The 20,000-nt window shown below is 43.6% G+C and overlaps 1 protein-coding gene across 2 annotated transcripts in view; it reads right to left on the reverse strand.

The window, feature by feature from the left end:
- Positions 1-20,000, reverse strand: part of LOC133543951 (cadherin-2-like) — a 210,927-nt gene that overhangs the window by 92,744 nt on the left and 98,183 nt on the right. For both annotated transcript variants that reach the window (XM_061888891.1, XM_061888890.1), the window contains exon 3: positions 7,098-7,309. In XM_061888891.1, the coding sequence (XP_061744875.1) occupies positions 7,098-7,309 (212 nt within the window). The remainder of the gene's footprint in view (positions 1-7,097; positions 7,310-20,000) is intronic.

A 20,000-nucleotide genomic window follows, 5' to 3' on the forward strand; every position in this document is an offset into this window, starting at 1 on the left:
AAACTACCTCAAGGTAATGTTGACATGTTCCATTCATTTAGTTCAGATTTCAGTTAATATTTGTACAGGAAAAGTTGGTTACCGCAGTAAAAAAAAAGTCCAGTTCGCACTTTGGCACTTGCCGATCACTCCAGCAGCACTGAGAGCAGACTCGGCCAAACTACCTCAAGGTAATGTTGACATTTTCAACAAAGATTTTGACTAAAAAAACACTTTAACAGAAGTTAAGCTCACTTGATGTTAACATATATTTGATACTGATTAGCATTAGTGATTTAAAGAAAAAAAGTCATGCCAGGTTTGCACTTTGGCACTTGGCGATCACTCCAGCAGCACTGAGAGCGGACTCGGCCAAACTACCTCACGGTAATGTTGACATGTTCCAATAATTCAGTTCGTATTTCAGTTAATATTTGTACAGGAAAAGTTGGTCACCGGGGTAAAAAAAAGTCAAGTTTGCACTTTGGCGATCACTCCAGCAGCACTGAGAGCGGACTCAGCCAAACTACTTCAAGGTAATGTTGACATGTTCCAATAATTCAGTTCATATTTCAGTTAATATTTGTACAGGAAAAGTTGGTCACCGGGGTAAAAAAAAGTCAAGTTTGCACTTTGACACTTGGCGATCACTCCAGCAGCACTGAGAGCGGACTCGGCCAAACTACCTCAAGGTAATGTTGACATGTTCCATTAATTCAGTTCATATTTGAGTTAATATTTGTACAGGAAAAGTTGGTCACCGGGGTAAAAAAAATCAAGTTTGCACTTTGACACTTGGCGATCACTCCAGCAGCACTGAGAGCGGACTAGGCCAAACTACCTCAAGGTAATGTTGACAGTTTTCCATTAATTTAGTCCATACTTGAGTTAATATTTGTACAGGAAAAGTTGGTCACCGGGGTTAAAAAAAAGTCAAGTTCACACTTTGACACTTGGCGGTCACTCCAGCAGCACTGAGAGCGGACGCAGCCAAACTACCTCAAGGTAATGTTGACATTTTCAATGCCAACAAAGATATTGACTCACAAAAATATCACGCTCCAATTTAAGTTAGGCTCCATTTTTCCCAAAACGCGCTATTTAATACATATTTGCTAATGATTAGCATTAGCATTTTCACAAAAAAGTCCTGCCGGCTTCGCACTTTGGCGATCACTCCAGCAGCACTGAGAGTGGACTTGGCCAAACTACTTCAAGATGATGTTGACATTTTCAACAAAGACTTTGACTAAAAAAAAACATGCTTTAACAGAAGTTAAGCTCACTTGATGTTAACACATATTTGCTACTGATTAGCATTAACGATTTTACAAAAAAGTCATGCCAGATTCACACTTTGGCACTTGGCGATCACTCCAGTAGCACTGAGAGCGGACTCAGCCAAACTACTTCAAGGTAATGTTGACATGTTCCAATAATTCAGTTCATATTTGAGTTAATATTTGTACAGGAAAAGTTGGTCACCGGGGTAAAAAAAAAGTCAAGTTCACACTTTGGCACTTGGCGATCACTCCAGCAGCACTGAGAGCGGACGCAGCCCAAACTACCTCAAGGTAATGTTGACATTTTCAATGCCAACAAAGATATTGACTCACAAAAATATCACGCTCCAATTTAAGTTAGGCTCCATTTTTCCCAAAACGCGCTATTTAATACATATTTGCTAATGATTAGCATTAGCATTTTCACAAAAAAGTCCTGCCGGCTTCGCACTTTGGCGATCACTCCAGCAGCACTGAGAGTGGACTTGGCCAAACTACTTCAAGATGATGTTGACATTTTCAACAAAGACTTTGACTAAAAAAACCATGCTTTAACAGAAGTTAAGCTCACTTGATGTTAACACATATTTGCTACTGATTAGCATTAACGATTTTACAAAAAAGTCATGCCAGATTCACACTTTGGCACTTGGCGATCACTCCAGCAGCACTGAGAGCGGACTCAGCCAAACTGCCTCAAGGTAATGTTGACATTTTTCCATTAATTTAGTCCATACTTGAGTTAATATTTGTACAGGAAAAGTTGGTCACCGGGGTAAAAAAAAGTCAAGTTTGCACTTTGGCACTTGGCGATCACTCCAGCAGCACTGAGAGCGGACTCAGCCAAACTGCCTCAAGGTAATGTTGACTTTTTCAATGCCAACAAAGATATTGACTCAGAAAAAATCCCCGCTCCAATCTAAGTTAGGCATAATTTTTCCAAAAATGCGCTAGTTAATACATATTTGCTGCTGATTAGCATTAGCATTTTTACACGGCGATTTAAACACTTCCAAATTTGATAATGAAAACCACAACTAACATGTAGTGTCAAACCGCTGCTGTGTAATAAGTACAATACTTACAGTATTAACACTTTTTAGAGCGCAACAAAAGACGAGCCAACACAAAAACTATACGCCGTCTAACGTCTTGGACTTTCAACTGTGACTTGGACTTCATGTCATACTTGCTAATGAGACTCAAATGTAGATGATGTAATGTAATCCATTATTATGATTATTATTATTACTACGATTATATTTACTATTATTACTAATGAATTAAATTTTTTTTGTGGTCACTGGTCAACAGTTTTCATTAAACTCACGCAGAAGACTGAAACATGGCGTGTTATTGTTTGTGCTGTGGCGCCATCCAGTTGAAAATGTACTTCCTGTTTTGCCTCAAAGCGAACGTAAAAACAGTCCATAGCGTTTCTGCTCAAAAGGATTCTTCATTCGTCACGCCAAGCAAGGTTTGCAGGTTTTACAATATAACTAAACTTACTGTTGAGTGTTGTCATGCATATTTGTATCGTATTGCAACGCAGTTAGCATCGTTAGCATTAGCCAATATGCTAGCATGTTTACGAGAGTCTGTGTTAGCATTAAAAAAAAAACGCCACCATGGAGTTATTGAGTCTGTTTAGCTGATTGGAGAGCTAGCTTGCGCAGCTAGTGGGTCCATGTTCATGACTTCTGTTTTGTTTGATCAGCCGTTTTACTGCCGTGTTACAGTCACTGTTTGGAAATAACAATTACATTTTTTTTTTTTTTTTTTAAATATTTGTGTATCTAACTCATTTCACAACAAATATAACTGCAGTTAATACTTGGAAAAAAATTGTTTTTCTTTTTTGAATTTAGTGGGTGCGGCTTATATCCGGGTGCACTTTATCAATCAATCAATCAATCAATGTTTATTTATATAGCCCCAAATCACAAATGTCTCAAAGGACTGCACAAATCATTACGACTACAACATCCTCGGAAAAACCCACAAAAGGGCAAGGAAAACTCACACCCAGTGGGCAGGGAGAATTCACATCCAGTGGGACGCCAGTGACAATGCTGACTATGAGAAACCTTGGAGAGGACCTCAGATGTGGGCAACCCCCCCCCTCTAGGGGACCGAAAGCAATGGATGTCGAGCGGGTCTAACATGATACTGTGAAAGTTCAATCCATAGTGGCTCCAAGACAGCAGTGAGAGTCCCGTCCACAGGAAACCATCTCAAGCGGAAAGTAGTGAAGTATATTTATATAGCGCTTTTTCTCAAGTGACTCAAAGCGCTTTACATAGTGACACCCAATATCTAAGTTACATTTAAACCAGTGTGGGTGGCACTGGGAGCAGGTGGGTAAAGTGTCTTGCCCAAGGACACAACGGCAGTGACTAGGATGGCACAAGCGGGAATCGAACCTGCAACCCTCAAGTTGCTGGCACAGCCACTCTTACCAACCGAGCTATGCCGCCCCAGTATTTATGTGCAGGGTTTTCCGCAGCGCTTTGTTGTTAAGGCGGCTGCCTTAACAACAAAGTGCCACCGCCAAAACTAAAGTCTTAAAAAATTGTTTTTATTTTTTTTTGTCTTGTAAATTAAGCATGTTGAGTTCAGCACATGTCAGCATGTGGCCCCACTTTTAACTCTTTTTCAAACGCTTATTTACGGTAAGTCATTAATTTGACTAAGTCATTATTTTGACTTAGTAAATATTGACTTACTAAGACAAAATAATGACTTAGTTAAATGTCATTATTTTGTCTTAGTTACCTGATATACTAAGAATGTCATTATTTTGACTTAGTAAATATTGACTTACTAAGACAAAATAATGACATTTGACTAAGTCATTATTTTGACTTAGTTACCTGATATAACTAAGACTGTTTTGTGTTTTGTATTTACTTTACGGAAAAAATATTGAGATATACAGTGGGGCAAAAACGTATTTAGTTAGCCAGCGATTGTGCAAGTTCTCCCACTTCAAATGATGACAGAGGTCTGTAATTTTCATCATAGGTACACTTCAACTGTGAGAGACAGAATGTGGAAAAAAAATCATGGAATTCACATTGTAGGAATTTTAAAGAATTTATTTGTAAATTGTGGTGGAAAATAAGTATTTGGTCAACCATTCAACCCTTAGCAGAAAAACAGACCCAAAGCATGATGTTTCCACCCCCATGCTTCACAGTAGGTGTGGTGTTCTTGGGATGCAACTCAGTATTCTTCTTCCTCCAAACACGACGAGTTGAGTCGATACCAAAATGGATACATGGATGATACAGCAGAGGATTGGGAGAATGTCATGTGGTCAGATGAAACCAGAATATAACTTTTTGGTATAAACTCAACTGGTGGTGTTTGGAGGAAGAAGAATACTGAGTTGCATCCCAAGAACACCATACCTACTGTGAAGCATGGGGGTGGAAACATCATGCTTTGGGGCTGTTTTTCTGCTAAGGGGACAGGACGATTGATCCGTGTTAAGGAAAGAATGAATGGGGCCATGTATCCTGAGATTTGGAGCCAAAACCTCCTTCCATCAGTGAGAGCTTTGAATGGTTGACCAAATACTTATTTTCCACCATCATTTACAAATAAATTCTTTAAAATTCCTGTATTTTTTTTCACATTCTGTCTCTCACAGTTGAAGTGTACCTATGATGAAAATTACAGACCTCTGTCATCATTGGGGCGGCATAGCTCGGTTGGTAGAGTGGCCGTGCCAGCAACTTGAGGGTTGCAGGTTCGATTCCCGCTTCCGCCATCCTAGTCCCTGCCGTTGTGTCCTTGGGCAAGACACTTTACCCACCTGCTCCCAGTGCCACTCACACTGGTTTAAATGTAACTTAGATACTGGGTTTCACTATGTAAAGTGCTTTGAGTCACTAGAGAAATGCGCTATATAAATATAATTCACTTCACATCATTTTAAGTGGGAGAACTTGCACAATCGGGGGCTGACTAAATAACTTCTTGCCCCACTGTATGTCAACCCATTACAATATCTGGGATCCCCCGGGAAGAGCTGGACAAAGTGGCTGGGGAGAGGAAAGTCTGGGCTTCCTTGCTTAGGCTGCTGCCCCCACGACCCCACCTTGGATAAGTGGAAGAAGATGGATGGATGGGACCGGTACCAGACAACTTCAATGTGTTACAAAGATGCAAGTTCATATATTCTACTACCATCCAGGGGCTACGACTTGATTATTAGGGACCGAATGTCCCTTTGGGACAGAGGACCCTATTGTGTTTCTAAGGTTTTATTATTATTATACCGCCGCCTCTTGGAACTGTAATTTCACCCCCTTAACATGCTTTTAAAGTCACCAAATTTAACATACACATCAGGACTGGAGAAAATTGCAATCTAATCAAAAAACCAAAACTCAAAATTGCGCTCCAGCGCCCCCTAGGAAAAAACACAGACAAAACTGCTTGTAACTTCCGTTAGGAATGTCGTAGAGACATGAAACAAAAACCTCTATGTAGGTCTGACTGAGACCTACATTTCATACACTGACATTCTTCAGCAGAAATCAACAGGAAGTTGGCAAAAACCCCTTCAAAACAAAAGTTTCCTAAAAAATGTCATTTTTTGCCTCTTTGAGCTGTAATTTGACCCCCTTAAAATGCTTCAAAACTCACCAAACTGGACACACACATCAGGACTGGTGAAAATTGCGATCTAATAAAATCAAACAAACCCCAAAACTCAAAATTGAGCTCTAGCGCCCCCTAGGAATAAAACACTGACAAAACTACTCTTGGGAAGAAAACACAGACAAAACTGCTTGTAACTTCCAGTAGGAATTCCGTAGAGACATGAAACAAAAACCTCGATGTAGGTCTGACTGAGACCTACATTTCATACCCTGACATCCTTCAGCGGAAATCAACAGGAAGTTGGCAAAAACCCCTTCAAAACAAAAGTTTCCTAAAAAATGTCATTTTTTGCCTCTTTGAGCTGTAATTTGACCCCCTTAAAATGCGTCAAAACTCACCAAACTGGACACACACATCAGGACTGGTGAAAATTGCGATCTAATAAAATCAAACAAACCCCAAAACTCAAAATTGCGCTCTAGCGCCCCCTAGGAATAAAACACTGACAAAACTACTCTTGGGAAGAAAACACAGACAAAACTCCTTGTAACTTCCAGTAGGAATTCCGTAGAGACATGAAACAAAAACCTCGATGTAGGTCTCACTTAGACCTACATTTCATTCATTGACATCCTTCAGCAAAAATCAATAAGAAGTTGGCAATTACCCCTTTAAAACAAAAGTTTTGTAAAAACAGGTCACCTTTTTTCAAACATTATCTTATAAATTACAGACCTCTGTCATTATTTGAAGTGGAAGAACTTGCACAATCGGTGACTGACTAAATACTTTTTTTGCCCCACTGTATGTATGTATATTGCCACTCAGCATCCGGAGTGGCAAACACTTCAACTCTACTTGTTATATTCCTGAAGGGAGCCTAATTTCTGAACCTGCTCTTAAAAGAATTGTCTTGAATATTTTAAAGTCTGTTTCTCCCTCCATGTTCTGATGGCGCTGCCTCTCATGGCGTGGCGCTGAAATGCCCCCCCCCCACATTGTTGACAGCTTCAGCTTCTTCTGAAGCATATGGCGAGTGGCTGTTTGTGCAGCAGCCAATCACAGGCCTGCTTATTATCTCCATTCCACATGACGCTGACAGATGGCGCTTTGACTCCTATTGTGTCCGCCATCATCACCGGGCCAAACGGCGCCGCCTGCTGGGCTGGGAAAGCTTTTTATTGATGAATGACTCGGGTCCTGGGGGGTGGTGGGTCTCACCTGTCCAGGTCCCTTCAGGTCTGCATGGACCACAAGGCGCACCCGGGCCTTCCAGGTCTGCTTGGTCTGCAGGTCTCGGGCGTAGATGGCCGCAAGAGTCTCCCCCGCCTCCACGTGACGCAGCGTGTAGACCACGCCCCCCTGGCTGGGGTGGAGACCGGACTTGTCGTCGCCGTCCAACCACACCTTCTGGCCGCAGTCCCGGAAGCTCACTGTGGAAAAATGTGTGAGAAAATATGTCAGAAGGAAGTCCATAATAGTGTGAGAGTCCAGTCCATAGTGGATCTAACATAATAGTGTGAGAGTCCAGTCCATAGTGGATCTAACATAATAGTGTGAGAGTCCAGTCCATAGTGGATCTAACATAATAGTGAGAGTCCAGTCCATAGTGGATCTAACATAATAGTGAGAGTCCAGTCCATAGTGGATCTAACATAATAGTGTGAGTCCAGTCCATGGTGGATTTAGCAAAATATTGTGAGAGTCCAGTCCATAGTGGATCTAACATAATAGTGAGAGTCCAGTCCATAGTGGATCTAACATAATAGTGTGAGAGTCCAGTCCATAGTGGATCCAACATAATAGTGTGTGAGTCCAGTCCATAGTGGATCTAACATAATAGTGTGAGAGTCCAGTCCATAGTGGATCTAACATAATAGTGTGAGAGTCTAGTCCATAGTGGATCTAACATAATAGTGTGAGAGTCCAGTCCATAGTGGATCTAACATAATAGTGTGAGAGTCCAGTCCAGAGTGGATCTAACATAATAGTGTGAGAGTCCAGTCCATAGTGGATCTAACATAATAGTGTGAGAGTCCAGTCCATAGTGGATCTAACATAATAGTGTGAGAGTCCAGTCCATAGTGGATCTAACATAATAGTGTGAGAGTCCAGTCCATAGTGGATCTAACATAATAGTGTGAGAGTCCAGTCCATAGTGGATCTAACATAATAGTGAGAGTCCAGTCCATAGTGGATCTAACATAATAGTGTGAGAGTCCAGTCCATAGTGGATCTAATATAATAATAGTGTGAGAGTCCAGTCCATAGTGGATCTAACATAATAGTGTGAGTCCAGTCCATAGTGGATCTAACATAATAGTGTGAGAGTCCAGTCCATAGTGGATCTAACATAATAGTGAGAGTCCAGTCCAGAGTGGATCTAACATAATAGTGAGAGTCCAGTCCAGAGTGGATCTAACATAATAGTGTGAGAGTCCAGTCCATAGTGGATCTAACATAATAGTGTGAGAGTCCAGTCCATAGTGGATCTAACATAATAGTGTGAGAGTCTAGTCCATAGTGGATCTAACATAATAGTGTGAGAGTCCAGTCCATAGTGGATCTAACATAATAGTGTGAGAGTCCAGTCCAGAGTGGAACTAACATAATAGTGTGAGAGTCCAGTTCATAGTGGATCTAACATAATAGTGAGAGTCCAGTCCATAGTGGATCTAACATAATAGTGTGAGAGTCCAGTCCTCAGTGGATCTAACATAATAGTGTGAGAGTCCAGTCCATAGTGGATCTAACATAATAGTGTGAGAGTCCAGTCCATAGTGGATCTAACATAATAGTGAGAGTCCAGTCCATAGTGGATCTAACATAATAGTGAGAGTCCAGTCCATAGTGGATCTAACATAATAGTGTGAGAGTCCAGTCCATAGTGGATCTAACATAATAGTGTGAGAGTCCAGTCCATAGTGGATCTAACATAATAGTGAGAGTCCAGTCCATGGTGGATTTAGCAAAATATTGTGAGAGTCCAGTCCATAGTGGATCTAACGTAATAGTGTGAGCTCAGTCCATAGTGGATCTAACATAATAGTGAGAGTCCAGTCCATAGTGGAACTAACATAATAGTGTGAGAGTCCAGTCCATAGTGGATCTAACATAATATTGTGAGAGTCCAGTCCATAGTGGATCTAACATAATAGTGTGAGAGTCCAGTCCATAGTGGATCTAACATAATAGTGAGAGTCCAGTCCATGGTGGATTTAGCAAAATATTGTGAGAGTCCAGTCCATAGTGGATCTAACATAATAGTGTGAGAGTCCAGTCCATAGTGGATCTAACATAATAGTGTGAGAGTCCAGTCCATAGTGGATCTAACATAATAGTGAGAGTCCAGTCCATGGTGGATTTAGCAAAATATTGTGAGAGTCCAGTCCATAGTGGATCTAACATAATAGTGTGAGAGTCCAGTCCATAGTGGATCTAACATAATAGTGAGAGTCCAGTCCATGGTGGATTTAGCAAAATATTGTGAGAGTCCAGTCCATAGTGGATCTAACGTAATAGTGTGAGAGTCCAGTCCATAGTGGATCAAACATAATAGTGAGAGTCCAGTCCATAGTGGATCTAACATAATAGTGAGAGTCCAGTCCATAGTGGATCTAACATAATAGTGTGAGAGTCCAGTCCATAGTGGATCTAACATAATAGTGTGAGAGTCCAGTCCATAGTGGATCTAACATAATAGTGGGAGTCCAGTCCATAGTGGATCTAACATAATAGTGAGAGAGTCCAGTCCATAGTGGATCTAACATAATAGTGAGAGTCCAGTCCATAGTGGATCTAACATAATAGTGTGAGAGTCCAGTCCATAGTGGAACTAACATAATAGTGAGAGTCCAGTCCATAGTGGATCTAACATAATAGTGTGAGAGTCCAGTCCATAGTGGATCTAACATAATAGTGTGAGAGTCCAGTCCATAGTGGATCTAACATAATAGTGTGAGAGTCCAGTCCATAGTGGATCTAACATAATAGTGTGAGAGTCCAGTCCATAGTGGATCTAACATAATAGTGAGAGTCCAGTCCATAGTGGATCTAACATAATAGTGTGAGAGTCCAGTCCATAGTGGATCTAACATAATAGTGTGAGAGTCCAGTCCATAGTGGATCTAACATAATAGTGTGTGAGTCCAGTCCATAGTGGATCTAACATAATAGTGAGAGTCCAGTCCATAGTGGATCTAACATAATAGTGTGAGAGTCCAGTCCATAGTGGATCTAACATAATAGTGTGAGAGTCCAGTCCATAGTGGATCTAACATAATAGTGTGAGAGTCCAGTCCATAGTGGATCTAACATAATAGTGAGAGTCCAGTCCATGGTGGATTTAGCAAAATATTGTGAGAGTCCAGTCCATAGTGGATCTAACATAATAGTGTGAGAGTCCAGTCCATAGTGGATCTAACATAATAGTGTGAGAGTCCAGTCCATAGTGGATCTAACATAATAGTGAGAGTCCAGTCCATGGTGGATTTAGCAAAATATTGTGAGAGTCCAGTCCATAGTGGATCTAACATAATAGTGTGAGAGTCCAGTCCATAGTGGATCTAACATAATAGTGAGAGTCCAGTCCATGGTGGATTTAGCAAAATATTGTGAGAGTCCAGTCCATAGTGGATCTAACGTAATAGTGTGAGAGTCCAGTCCATAGTGGATCAAACATAATAGTGAGAGTCCAGTCCATAGTGGATCTAACATAATAGTGAGAGTCCAGTCCATAGTGGATCTAACATAATAGTGTGAGAGTCCAGTCCATAGTGGATCTAACATAATAGTGTGAGAGTCCAGTCCATAGTGGATCTAACATAATAGTGGGAGTCCAGTCCATAGTGGATCTAACATAATAGTGAGAGAGTCCAGTCCATAGTGGATCTAACATAATAGTGAGAGTCCAGTCCATAGTGGATCTAACATAATAGTGTGAGAGTCCAGTCCATAGTGGAACTAACATAATAGTGAGAGTCCAGTCCATAGTGGATCTAACATAATAGTGTGAGAGTCCAGTCCATAGTGGATCTAACATAATAGTGTGAGAGTCCAGTCCATAGTGGATCTAACATAATAGTGTGAGAGTCCAGTCCATAGTGGATCTAACATAATAGTGTGAGAGTCCAGTCCATAGTGGATCTAACATAATAGTGAGAGTCCAGTCCATAGTGGATCTAACATAATAGTGTGAGAGTCCAGTCCATAGTGGATCTAACATAATAGTGTGAGAGTCCAGTCCATAGTGGATCTAACATAATAGTGTGAGAGTCCAGTCCATAGTGGATCTAACATAATAGTGTGAGAATCCAGTCCATAGTGGATCTAACATAATAGTGAGAGTCCAGTCCATAGTGGATCTAACATAATAGTGTGAGAGTCCAGTCCATAGTGGATCTAACATAATAGTGTGAGAGTCCAGTCCATAGTGGATCCAACATAATAGTGAGAGTCCAGTCCATAGTGGATTTAGCAAAATATTGTGAGAGTCCAGTAATCCATGTCCATATTAGCAACCTACTTGTTACAGTTCTTCATTAGACCCGTGAGCAACATAAGTCCACCATTAAGATTGTGAGCTTCCTTCATTTAAAGACAGAAGGAGTGTTGTTGCAGCTGGAACAAATAAACAGGAAGCCTCTAATCTGCCCATTCCAGACTACTCCGTTAACTCAATTTTGTTGCAACCAACGAGGTTGGGAACAATAGGTTTTTCTTCATTTTTCTTAAGCCAGGCCTTTTTTTTTTTTTTTAAGTAGGGGATGTTTTCAATTTGGAGAAAAAAAACAGAATTTTCTCCTGTGGATTTAGCGGCGGCCTGCTCTCAGAGTGGCCATCTGTCAGGGGGATTAGGTCGAGACTACCCGGGCAATTTCCCCGCAAACCTGGGCGAGAGGGGGCGGAGCCAAGCCAAGTCACAAACAAACAGAGAGCAAACATTAAATATTGTAAACATTACATTTTCGGTGCGATTTGTTTTTTGTTTTTGTGCGCTCACATCACAAAAAGTTTTATTGTGAAACTAATTCTGTTTTATTCATTTTCTATTTTACAATGTTCCCATTTTATGCGAGGTTTACGTTCCAAAAAAATACTCCAAAGTGAAATCCGTGGAGTAGATTTTTTCGTTTATTAAATATTTTTATCATATACATGTTTTTTTTTTTACTTAATGTGTTTTCGTTTACAGGTTGTTATTTTTTTTTTTAATTTATCATACGTTTTTTTTGTTCCTTACACCAGTGGACCCCAACCACCGGTACCGGGCCGCAGAAGATTTTTTTCTATTAATATTTTAAATATTTTTAAAAAATTTTATTACATCAACATTAAAAAACACAAGATACACTTACAATTAGTGCACCAACCCAAAAAACCTAAATTTTTCATGACAAAAAAAGAAATATATTAAAATAAAAAAATTACGCGGCGTTTCCGGGTGTTGTTGATTATTGGCTTTAGCTTTGCATAGTAGAGTTTTGACTTGCAGATGTAGCGACCAAATGTCGTTGCACACCCGTGAAGTGAAAACAATTTCAGGTGACTACCTCTTGAAGCTCATGGAGAGAATGCCAAGAGTGTGCAGAGAAGTAATCAGAGCAAAGTGTGGCTATTTTGAAGAGTACTATTGAACTTTTCAACTTTGCGCCTATAGGAGTCCTGATGGTTCATTTCCACTTTGTTCCGGAGGACACGACGTCCACAGTTTCCAAAAGAACAACTTGAAATGTGGACTTGTCAGACCACAGAACACTTTTCCACTTTGCATCAGTCCATCTTAGATGACTTCGGGCCTGGCTGCGTTTCCGGGTGTTGTTGATAAATGGCTTTCGCTTTGCATAGTAGAGTTGTAACCTGCAGATGTAGCGACCAAATGTCGTTGCACACCCATGAAGTGAAAACCAATTCAGGTGACTACCTCTCGAAGCTCATGGAGAGAATGCCAAGAGTGTGCAGAGAAGTAATCAGAGCAAACGGTGGCTATTTTGAAGAATACCATTGAACCTTTCAACTTTGCGCCTGTAACAGTCCGGATGGTTCTTTTCCAAAAGAACAACTGGAAATGTGGACCCGTCAGACCACGGAACACTTTCCCACTTTGCATCAGTCCATCTTAGATGAGCTCAGGCCCGGCCAAGCCAGGGGTGTTTCCGGGTGTTGTTGATAAATGGCGACCAACTGTCGTTGAACACCCGTGAAGTGAAAACCAGTTCAGGTGACTACCTCTTGAAGCTCATGGAGAGAATGCCAAGAGTGTGCAAAGCAGTAAGCAGAGAAAAAGGGTGGCTATTTTGAGGAATACTATTGAACTTTTCATTTTTGCGCCTAAAACAGTCCCGATGGTTCTTTTCCTCATATTTCTTTGTTCCGGACGACACGACGTCCACAGTTTCCAAAAGAACAACTTGAAATGTGGACTCGTCAGACCACAGAACACTTTTCCACTTTGCATCAGTCCATCTTAGATGAGTTCGGGCCCGGCTGCGTTTCCGGGTGTTGTTGATAAATGGCTTTCGCTTTGCTTAGTAGAGTTTTAACTTGCAGATGTAGCGACCAACTGTCGTTGCACACCCGTGAAGTGAAAACCATTTCTTGTGACTACCTCTTGAAGCTCATGGAAAGAATGCCAAGAGTGTGCAGAGAAGTAATCAGAGCAAAGGGTGGCTATTTTGAAGAATACTATTGAACTTTTCAACTTTGCGCCTATAGCAGTCCTGATGGTTCATTTCTGCTTTGTTCCGGAGGACACGACGTCCACAGTTTCCAAAAGAACAACTTGAAATGTGGACTCGTCAGACCACAGAACACTTTTCCACTGTGCATCAGTCCATCTTAGATAAGTTCGGGCCCGGCTGCGTTTCCGGGTGTTGTTGATAAATGGCTTTCGCTTTGCTTAGTAGAGTTTTAACTTGCAGATGTAGCGACCAACTGTCGTTGCACACCCGTGAAGTGAAAACCATTTCAGGTGACTACCTCTTGAAGCTCATGGAGAGAATGACAAGAGTGTGCAAAGCAGTAAGCAGAGCAAAGGGTGGCTATTTTGAGGAATACTATTGAACTTTTCATTTTTGCGCCCAAAACAGTCCCGATGGTTCTTTTCCAAAAGAACAACTGGAAATGTGGACCCGTCAGACCACGGAACACTTTCCCACTTTGCATCAGTCCATCTTAGATGAGCTCAGGCCCGGCCAAGCCAGGGGTGTTTCCGGGTGTTGTTGATAAATGGCGACCAACTGTCGTTGAACACCCGTGAAGTGAAAACCAGTTCAGGTGACTACCTCTTGAAGCTCATGGAGAGAATGCCAAGAGTGTGCAAAGCAGTAAGCAGAGAAAAAGGGTGGCTATTTTGAGGAATACTATTGAACTTTTCATTTTTGCGCCTAAAACAGTCCCGATGGTTCTTTTCCTCTTTGTTCTAGAGGACACGACGTCCACAGTTTCCAAAAGAACAACTGGAAATGTGGACTCGTCAGACCATGGAACACTTTTCCACTTTGCATCAGTCCATCTTAGATGAGCTCAGGCCCGGCGAAGCCGGTGGCGTTTCCGGGTGTTGTTGATAAATGGTGACCAACTGTCGTTGCACACCCGTGAAGTGAAAACCATTTCAGGTGACTACCTCTTCAAGCTCATGGAGAGAATGCCAAGAGTGTGCAAAGCAGTAATCAGAGCAAAGGGTGGCTATTTTGAAGAATATTATGGAACTTTTCAACTTTGCGCTTAAAAAAGTCCTGTTGGTTCTTTTCCTCTTTGTTTCGGACGACACAACATCCACGTTTCCAAAAACAACTTGAAATGTGGACTTGTCAGACCACGGAACACTTTCCCACTTTGCATCAGTCCATCTTAGATGAGCTCAGGCCCGGCGAAGCCAGCGGCGTTTCCGGGTGTTGTTGATAAATGGCGACCAACTGTCGTTGCACACCCGTGAAGTGAAAACCATTTCAGGAGACTACCTCTTGAAGCTCATGGAGAGAATTCCAAGAGTATGCAGAGAAGTAATCAGAGCAAAGGGTGGGTATTTTGAAGAATACAATTGAACTTTTCAACTTTGCGCCTGTAACAGTCCGGATGGTTCATATTTCTTTGTTCCGGACGAGACGACGTCCACCGTCTCCAAAAACAACTTGAAATGTGGACTTGTCAGACCACGGAACACTTTTCCACTTTGCATCAGTCCATCTTAGGTGAGCTCGTGCCCAGCCAAGCCGCCGGCGTTTCCGGGTGTTGTTGATATATGGCTGTGGCTTTGCATAGTAGAGTTTTAACTTGCACGTACAGATGTAGCGACCCACTGTCGTTGCACACCTGTGAAGTGAAAACCATTTCAGGTGACTACCTCTTGAAGCTCATGGAGAGAATGCCAAGAGTGTGCAGAGAAGTAATCAGATCAAAGAGTGGCTATTTTGAAGAATACCATTGAACTTTTCAACTTTGCGCCTGTAACAGTCCGGATGGTTCATATTTCTTTGTTCCGGACGAGACGACGTCCACAGTCTCCAAAAACAACTTGAAATGTGGACTCGTCAGACCACGGAACACTTTCCGACTTTGCATATCAGTCCATCTTAGATGAGCTCGTGCCCAGCCAAGCCGGCGGCTTTTCCGGGTGTTGTTGATAAATGGCGACCAACTGTCGTTACACACCCGTGAACTGAAAACCATTTTAGGCGACTACATCTTGAAGTTCATGGAGAGAATGCCTAGAGTGTGCAGAGAAGTAATCAGAGCAAAGGGTGGCTATTTTGAACAATACTATTGAACTTTTCAACTTTGCGCCTATAGCAGTCCTGATGGTTAATTTCCGCTTTGTTCTGGAGGACACAACGTCCACAGTTTCCAAAAGAACTTGAAAAGTGGACTCGTCAGACCACAGAACACTTTTCCACTTTGCATCTGTCCATCTTAGAGGAGCTCGGGCCCAGCCAAGCCAGCGGCGTTTCCGGGTGTTGTTGATAAATGGCTGTGGCTTTGCATAGTAGAGTTTTAACTTGCACGTACAGATGTAGCGACCCACTGTCGTTGCACACCTGTGAAGTGAAAACCATTTCAGGTGACTACCTCTTGAAGCTCATGGAGAGAATGCCAAGAGTGTGCAGAGCAGTAATCAGAACAAAGAGTGGCTATTTTGAAGAATACCATTGAACTTTTCAACTTTGCGCCTGTAACAGTCCGGATGGTTCATATTTCTTTGTTCCGGACGAGACGACGTCCACAGTCTCCAAAAACAATTTGAAATGTGGACTCGTCAGACCACGGAACACTTTCCGACTTTGCATCAGTCCATCTTAGATGAGCTCGTGCCCAGCCAAGCCGGCGGCTTTTCCGGGTGTTGTTGATAAATGGCGACCAACTGTCGTTACACACCCATGAACTGAAAACCATTTTAGGCGACTACATCTTGAAGCTCATGGAGAGAATGCCAAGAGTGTGCAGAGAAGTAATCAGAGCAAAGGGTGGCTATTTTGAACAATACTATTGAACTTTTCAACTTTGCGCCTATAGCAGTCCTAATGGTTAATTTCTGCTTTGTTCCGGAGGACACAACGTCCACAGTTTCCAAAAGAACTTGAAAAGTGGACTCGTCAGACCACAGAACACTTTTCCACTTTGCATCTGTCCATCTTAGAGGAGCTCGGGCCCAGCCAAGCCAGCGGCGTTTCCGGGTGTTGTTGATAAATGGCTGTGGCTTTGCAGAGTAGAGTTTTAACTTGCACGTACAGATGTAGCGACCAACTGTCGTTGCACACCTGTGAAGTGAAAACCATTTCAGGTGACTACCTCTTGACGCTCATGGAGAGAATGCCAAGAGTGTGCAGAGCAGTACTTAAAGCAAAGGGTGGCTATTTTGAAGAAACTAAAATATAAAACACAGTTTCAGTTATTTCACCTTTTTTTGTTAATTACATAACTCCACGTGTTCATTCATAGTTTTGATGTGACAATCTACAATGTAAATAGTCATGAAAACACATTGCATGAGGAGGTGTGTCCTATACTGTATTTCCAAGCATGACACTAAAGATGCAGCACGTCAGAGGAGGCGTCCTTTAAAAAAACAAACAGGAGAAAATGCTGACAGTCGACTCGGCGAGAGGACGCGTCTCACGTCAAAACGGAGCTGCAGTTAAGCGTAAATCCTGTGCAGCGTGAGGTGAGCAGACAGCCGGCTTTCAGGCAGAACAAAGCTGTCAGCGTGCTCTGATCTCACAGCTGACTTTGTTGGCCGACTGGAGGATTAAACGGATTTATTTTTGTCACTTTTGGGGAGTTACTTTGATTAGCCTCGCACACATATGCAGAGGAACTGCCTACGTCTTTATGATCAATATAGTTACTTCAAAATCTATTCATTAAAGCATGAACAGATGTTTGGTTGCAATGTCGCCAAACGACATGGAAACAAATATATTCCGTTTTCTTGAAATGGACAATAACTGTACAAATAATATATTTTTTATAGTAACTTTTTGACTTAATTTACACATGCCATTCGTTGCCGACAGTGAGAGGCGACGGGCTGGGGTGGCAATTCTGGTTTCCACCCCGGCTTAAAGCCTGCACGTTGGAGTTCAACCCGGTGGACGAATGGGTAGCCTCCCTCCGCCTTCGGGTGGGGGGACGGGTCCTGACTGTTGTTTGTGCTTATGCACCAAACAACAGTTCAGAGTACCCACCCTTTTTGGGTACACTCGAGGGAGTACTGGAAAGTGCTCCCCCGGGTGATTCCCTTGTCCTACTGGGAGACTTCAACGCTCATGTTGGCAACGACTGAAACCTGGAGAGGCGTGATTGGGAAGAATGGCCGCCCGGATCTGAACCCGAGTGGTGTTTTGTTATCGGACTTTTGTGCTCGTCACGGATTGTCCATAACAAACACCATGTTCAAACATAAGGGTGTCCATATGTGCACTTGGCACCAGGACACCCTAGGCCGCAGTTCCATGATCGACTTTGTAGTTGTGTCATCGGATTTGCGGCCTTATGTTTTGGACACTCAGGTGAAGAGAGGGGCGGAAATTTGTACCGATCACCACCTGGTGGTGAGTTGGCTGCGATGGTGGGGGAGGATGCCGGACAGACCTGGCAGGCCCAAACGCATTGTGAGGGTCTGCTGGGAACGTCTGTCAGAGAAAGTTTCAATTCCCATCTCCGGAAGAACTTTGAACATGTCACGAGGGAGGTGCTGGACATTGAGTCCGAGTGGACCATGTTCCGCACCTCTATTGTCCAGGCGGCTGATCGGAGCTGTGGCCGCAAGGTAGTTGGTGCCTGTCGGGGCGGCAATCCTAAAACCCCTTGGTGGACACCAGCGGTCAGGGATGCCGTCAAGCTGAAGAAGGAGTCCTATAAGGGCCTTTTGGCTCATAGGACTCCGGAGGCAGTGGACAGGTACCGACAGGCCAAGCGGTGTGCAGCTTCAGCGGTCGCGGAGGCAAAAACTCGGACATGGGAGGAGTTCGGGGAAGCCATGGAAAATGACTTCCGGACGCCTTCGAAGCGATTCTGGACCACCGTCCGCCGCCTCAGGAAGGGGAAGCAGTGCACTATCAACACCGTGTATGGTGCGGATGGTGTTCTGCTGACCTCAACTGCGGATGTTGTGGATAGGTGGAAGGAATACTTCGAAGACCTCCTCAATCCCACCAACATGTCTTCCTATGAGGAAGCAGTGTCTGGGGAATCTGTGGTGGACTCTCCTATTTCTGGGGCTGAGGTCGTTGAGGTAGTTAAAAAGCTCCTCGGTGGAAAGGCCCCGGGGGTGGACGAGATTCGCCCGGAGTTCCTTAATGCTCTGGATGCTGTGGAGCTGTCTTGGTTGACAAGACTCTGCAGCATCGCGTGGACATCGGGGGCGGTACCTCTGGATTGGCAGACCGGGGTGGTAGGCCCTCTCTTTAAGAAGGGGGACTGGAGGGTGTGTTCCAACTATCGTGGGATCACACTCCTCAGCCTTCCCGGTAAGGTTTATTCAGGTGTACTGGAGAGGAGGCTACGCCGGATAGTCCTACCTCGGATTCAGGAGGAACAGTGTGGTTTTCGTCCTGGTCGTGGAACTGTGGACCAGCTCTATACTCTCGGCAGGGTTCTTGAGGGTGCATGGGAGTTTGCCCAACCAGTCTACATGTGCTTTGTGGACTTGGAGAAGGCATTGGACCGTGTCCCTCGGGAAGTCCTGTGGGGAGTGCTCAGAGAGTATGGGGTATCGGACTGTCTTATTGTGGCGGTCCGCTCCCTGTACGATCAGTGTCAGAGCTTGGTCCGCATTGCCGGCAGTAAGTCGAACACATTTCCAGTGAGGGTTGGACTCCGCCAAGGCTGTTCTTTGTCACCCATTCTGTTCATAACTTTTATGGACAGAATTTCTAGGCGCAGTCAAGGCGTTGAGGGGTTCCGGTTTGGTGACCGCAGGATTAGGTCTCTGCTTTTTGCAGATGATGTGGTCCTGATGGCTTCATCTGACCGGGATCTTCAGCTCTCACTGGATCAGTTTGCAGCCGAGTGTGAAGCGACCGGAATGAGAATCAGCACCTCCAAGTCCGAGTCCATGGTTCTCGCCCGGAAAAGGGTGGAGGGCCATCTCCGGGTTGGGGAGGAGACCCTGCCCCAAGTGGAGGAGTTCAAGCACCTAGGAGTCTTGTTCACGAGTGAGGGAAGAGTGGATGGTGAGATCGACAGGCGGATCGGTGCGGCGTCTTCAGTAATGCGGACGTTGTACCGATCCGTTGTGGTGAAGAAGGAGCTGAGCCGGAAGGCAAAGCTCTCAATTTACCGGTCGATCTACGTTCCCATCCTCACCTATGGTCATCAGCTTTGGGTCATGACCGAAAGGATAAGATCACGGGTACAAGCGGCCCAAATTATTTTCCTCCGCCGTGTGGCGGGTCTCTCCCTTAGAGATAGGGTGAGAAGCTCTGCCATCCGGGAGGAACTCAAAGTAAAGCCGCTGCTCCTCCACATGGAGAGGAGCCAGATGAGGTGGTTCGGGCATCTGGTCAGGATGCCACCCGAACGCCTCCCTAGGGAGGTGTTTCGGGCACGTCCAACCGGTAGGAGGCCACGGGGAAGACCCAGGACACGTTGGGAAGACTATGTCTCCCGGCTGGCCTGGGAACGCCT

The sequence above is a fragment of the Nerophis ophidion genome, linkage group LG26, assembly GCF_033978795.1.
Source record: "Nerophis ophidion isolate RoL-2023_Sa linkage group LG26, RoL_Noph_v1.0, whole genome shotgun sequence".
NCBI classification, from domain to species: Eukaryota; Metazoa; Chordata; class Actinopteri; order Syngnathiformes; family Syngnathidae; genus Nerophis; species Nerophis ophidion.